This window comes from Limulus polyphemus, unplaced genomic scaffold (assembly GCF_000517525.1).
Source record: "Limulus polyphemus unplaced genomic scaffold, Limulus_polyphemus-2.1.2 Scaffold347, whole genome shotgun sequence".
Taxonomy (NCBI): Eukaryota; Metazoa; Arthropoda; class Merostomata; order Xiphosura; family Limulidae; genus Limulus; species Limulus polyphemus.
This window is the reverse complement of record NW_013665957.1, coordinates 246,972-252,182: the sequence shown is the minus strand read 5'-3', so window position 1 is coordinate 252,182 and position 5,211 is coordinate 246,972. Positions and strand designations below refer to the sequence as shown.

Here is a 5,211-nt window from a genome sequence, read left to right as displayed (position 1 = left end):
CTCCAACTATACGGTCAGTTCAAAGCCAGAGATGGCTATGATCATATACCATTTATGTAGCTTTTGCGAAATTTCTGAAACTAATTTTAACCTTTTTGATCTTTTCAACAAAAAGGCTTATAGTAACTAAAATATATTCAGGACACAGCTCGTTTAAGGGGCTTCATAGTAATAATTTTCAGTTGAAAGATAATAATCAGCTGAAAGCTTTGAGGCGCTCTAAGACCTTCGCATTTAGCACACTTTGTAACTGAATCTATTTAACGTTTGGTCAAAATTCTGATCCTCCAAAACAATAACAATGAACCTGCTACCCGAGAACGTCAAAATATGTACAAGATATTTAAAAGAACATTCATGCCTGGATAATGAGCCTAGCAGTGAACGTCTACCTACTGTTATCAGTGAGTTATTATAAAAGAACTGAGCTTGAGATGGATTCTTCTTTGTAGGAAAGAAAAATCCTGGCAAAGTAAAGATAATAAATGTATTGGATTTTACTAGCCGTTTTAAAAGAGTCATTTTCTTTTAAAAGGTTGTTCCTATCTTGTGCTAAGAGTTTGAAGACTTTCATAGGATTGTGGTGTATGTAGGTCTCTAGATGTGAAGATCCATGTATAATAGAAACTTTACCAGCTACACTTCTAGACGATGCGTAATTTATTGAGCGATGCTAGCATTCTTTATTCAATCCTCGAAATTGCATTCCAGAGTGCAGCAGGGAAGTGAAACTAGTCCGTAGAGAGCCGCCTCGGGCTTGGTCCTCAGGGATTCTCTGTTTGTGGCTAAACTCGCCTATTTATTTGCATATAAGTAAGATCAACGAGCTCTCACGGTGACGGACACATCTATTTCCTTCATATACTTGAATGCCAAAGGGCTTTGAAAAGAAAATGTATTCAAAATGGGAATTCAAAGGTTTATCCTATGTATGAAAGCAGAATAGAAGTGAGGAAAACAGTCATCTTCAAGATATACACATTGATATTTAGAGAGAGAGAGTGAGGGAAACAGAAGAGATAGGTAAAGCTATCAAATGGTTTAGTCCATGTAAGTAAGCCTCCATTTTTCTTCAATGATGGAATTCTAACACTTTTCCATATAACGTTGTCATAAAACGATCGTAACAAGAAAATATTTACTCTTGAATCATTTTGTTTGGAAAGGCATATACGCGATAATGCACTTTGAAAAGGAATTTATATTAAATTTAAGCAAAAAAAGACTCTTTGTTGCTTGTCGGCATTGTATAAAAAAACTTTCTATGAACATAAAAGAAAATTCCTTTAATCTACAGAAATGTAAATATATAATCTATTGGACATATTTTCTTTTTAAAACTAGGTACTCTCAATAAGGCGGTAAGAATAAGAAGAAATGCTTATTACAAGAGAATATTTATTTTTAAATATGTAATTTGACTCGCATGATTTTAGAGCTCTAGTGCTATTAAAATGATCCTTTTATTTAAAATATATTTTGATGTGTAGTAATTTCTATTCAATATCTGACGAAACAGACATTGATTCATAAGTTCGTTTAGGTTGGTAAACCGTGTTCAGAAAATTTTCTGTCACAAAAACAATAACTCTTTGTTTCTAATTCATTGAACATAATTTGCCTGGAATACAAAGTGACAAATGTCACGCACGAGCGATAATGCATGTATCTCTTGCCATAATCTTAAAGCCGCATTATGGCCAGTGCAATTTATCTCTTCAAATATGATACACAACCATGGATAAATCAGTCCAAAGATCGTTAGGACGACGATGCAAAGTTTGTGTTCGAGGGTTGGGGACATTTCGAGATAAATTTGTACCTCCAGTTGTATATGTATAATGTACACAGTTAAATAAAAGTGTCACACCCATAAATGCCCGGATTATTGTTTCACAAGTGCATTTTTTTTATGTCATGAATCCGAATCCCCAAACCGTTTTTCCTCATATGGTATTAACCTCCAGAGGGCCAGCGCAAGTTTAATGACTTAACGCTAAAATCCCGGTCTCGATTCCCCGTGGTGAACAGATCTCAGGCAACGCATTGTATAGCTTTGCGCTAAAACAGCAAACAATCCAAATCGTGTTTTCACGATGTCATCGGGCCCTAAGGTCGGGAAATTCCATCATTAAGTATACATGTAGGTAAATAACTACCGTTCCAAATATAACTGCGTGGCCCGGATGTGAAACTAAAGTTTTGTTATGCTAGTTGAAGGTTCGAATCCGACCTTCAGGTTACTTCTTTTTTATACATTTTTATGAAAGTGTACACACAAGTTATTGACTGTCAAATAAAATATTTGTTTAAGATTTTTGAACAAGTGTTGCACAAAGTTTTATCATAAAACCTATAAAACTTTGTGCATACCTTATTGAATTTGTCGAGTAACATTTGTAGAAAGTTTTATTAAAACATCTATAAATAAAAGCAATGTGACGAAGGTTGGATTCGAACCTTTAACTTGTACATCAAAACACGTGGGCATCACAGTTGTAGTTGCAACGATGGTAAGAATTTTCCTATATAGGCTTAGTGGTGAAAGCTCCCGATATTAGGTCCAAATTTCTGCGCGAAAACACCACATGGGGAAAACATAGTTTCAGATTCGAAGATCATAAAAATTCACCGCTGAAATATTATTTTGGACATTTTTTTGGGTGTGACAGTTACCGACGTATCCGTTTGATTATTTGTTTGTTTGTTTGTTTTGAATTTCGCGCATAGCTACACGAGATCTATCTGCGCTAGCTGTCTCTAATTTAGCAGTGTAAGACTAGAGGGAAGGCAGCTAGTCATCACCACCCACCGCCAACGCTACTCTTTTACCAACGAATAGTGGGATTGACCGTTACATTGTACGCCCACACGGCTGAAAGGGCGAGCATATTTGGCGGGACGGGGATTCGAACCCGCGACCCTCAGATTGCGAGTCGAGCGCCCTAACCACCTGGACAAGCGATATGATGTTCTGAAAACATAAACCTTATTATCTAAACAAAATATCAGAGACTAAATGTTACGCCATAGGTAAGTTATTTTCACAATAGATAAAAATGTATCTGTAGGACTATACACACACACACATCCCGGTTTCAAAACATATATAAAACTGTTTATAGATCTATACATGTATTCTGTTTTCATAAGACACACGAAGTTGTCTATAAGTAAGTATACACACACATGCGTTCTGTTTCTGTAGATCTATACAAACCCTCTGTTTTCACAAGTGATTTGAAACTATCTGTAGGTCTATACATCTATACACGCACATCTGTTTTAACAACAGATATATAACTATCTATATGTCAACAAATATTAAATAATCTGTACACCTATATGCAATATATGTTGTTTTTATAATTTAGGTTCGATCTTTTCACAACAGATCACAAGAGTGAACATAGAATTAAAGACAAATGTGGATGCTTTACATTCACACACACACACATCTCATATCACCCGTTGCACTACAGATAATTTTTTTTTCAACAACGAATCTTAAAATATACATTATATTTTCACAAAATATTCCAGAGAATCATATGTTCAATATATATATATATTATATATGCGACAGTTCCTACATAATCTTTAGCCTTAATCACACACGTTTCGTTTTAAAAACAATTTCCTACAATTGTGGGCCCTATAGATTTAAAAGTTTTGTTATAAAATCTGATCTCATGTCACGTGAAGCCATATATAAACACGTATCTCAAATCTTTCATACACACACACACACACACACAGATTTTACACAATGGATTTCAGACTACGTGTAGCGCTAAACATATATTTTGCTTTCGTGAAATATTTCCCATCATCCATAGTTTCCACACAAGCAGACATTTTGCTGTCACAACGAGTATTAGATTATTTACAACCATTGCATTTGTACAAAGAATCGCAAGTTCTATACACAAAACATTTGCGTTTCATAAAATTTCTGAGCGCAGCTGTTGCTTTAGATATTGTATCATCACAAGAGAACTCGTATAACTTGTAAACTTACAAACTCTTATACGTCTTTAGTGAAGGCATAGAGCCTTTTGAGGTTTCGAATGTGAACATATTGCCTTTGTAAAAGATTACGCTCAATGTGTATTGCTACAGTTAATCTCAAAATGTATGTAGTTTACACCACACATCTCAGAACATTCGTAATACTATACTATATACTTTATTTTAATAATAATTCTATACAGTTTACAAATCTACAATATTTTGTTTCGGAACAGAGCTTATTTTGGCTATATTTCCACAGACTCTCAGGCGCATATACACACACACACATACACTATATTTTCAAAGTTTACAAAATACCATTTCCACATATAAGTTATATCCATGAACGTCATCAGGTCCTTAAGACAGCCTCTTTCTATGACTAGATTTATTGACACCGAAATGTAAATATTCAGTGCAAAATTAAGTTTCCAGCCTCGGAAAATAAATGACGGTTCGCTTTTAATGAATACTTCAAAGAGTTTGTCGTTAAATACAAAATGTTTTGAGGATCACTGAAATGGCCTTAAGTATAGATCAAGAAAATTTTAATGCTTATTAAATGGAGCAACTGCTTTCAACGACATTTGTTTGACACAATCATTCCTTTTGAATTGTAACAGCTAAAATTGAATTTTTATTTAGAGCGACAGATACTTTCTAATTAGCCAACATGCGATTATCCAAAGACTTTCCGCAAAGCCTAGCGAGTTTCTTTCTCTTTTCATAAGTGGCATCGTTCAACAAAAGGATCTTAATCGCCCACTTCTAAGTGTTTTCAAGCCAAGATAGGCTTAACAAGAAGTTTGATGAGCGTAAGACACGCTGATGTTTCAAGAGACCTGACTTTCTCGCTGCACCACCAAACAGGATTTCTTGTCCTACATCAAAGTCGAGTGGAGTTTAGAGTAACTAGGAAGCGACTAATTTTCCGGGACTTCCAACTAACTAGCGTAATTTAAGCTATACTTACCTTTACTCTGGCCATCAGGTCCCCGGAGGATTGTACACTCATCTATTGCTCCATAAGGTTGAAATAATTGGCGAACGTCATCTTCGGTCTGCTGTTTACTGAGCATGCCCACAAAGAGTTTACGATCCTCTGTTCAAAGATAAAAAAAAATTACTTCAGTAAATTAAAGCCAGTTTTAACTGGTATATTTCATTATAACTTGTTATTGATACAACCCCTTCACC

The 5,211-nt window shown here is 35.0% G+C and overlaps 1 protein-coding gene across 9 annotated transcripts in view; it reads right to left on the bottom strand.

Moving 5' to 3' along the window:
• The window catches only part of LOC106457574 (CUGBP Elav-like family member 4), a 257,724-nt gene that overhangs the window by 68,569 nt on the left and 183,944 nt on the right, over nt 1–5,211 (bottom strand). For all 9 annotated transcript variants that reach the window (XM_022383575.1, XM_022383570.1, XM_022383568.1 and 6 more), the window contains exon 3: nt 4,988–5,116. In XM_022383575.1, coding sequence (XP_022239283.1) covers nt 4,988–5,116 — 129 coding nt within the window. The remainder of the gene's footprint in view (nt 1–4,987; nt 5,117–5,211) is intronic.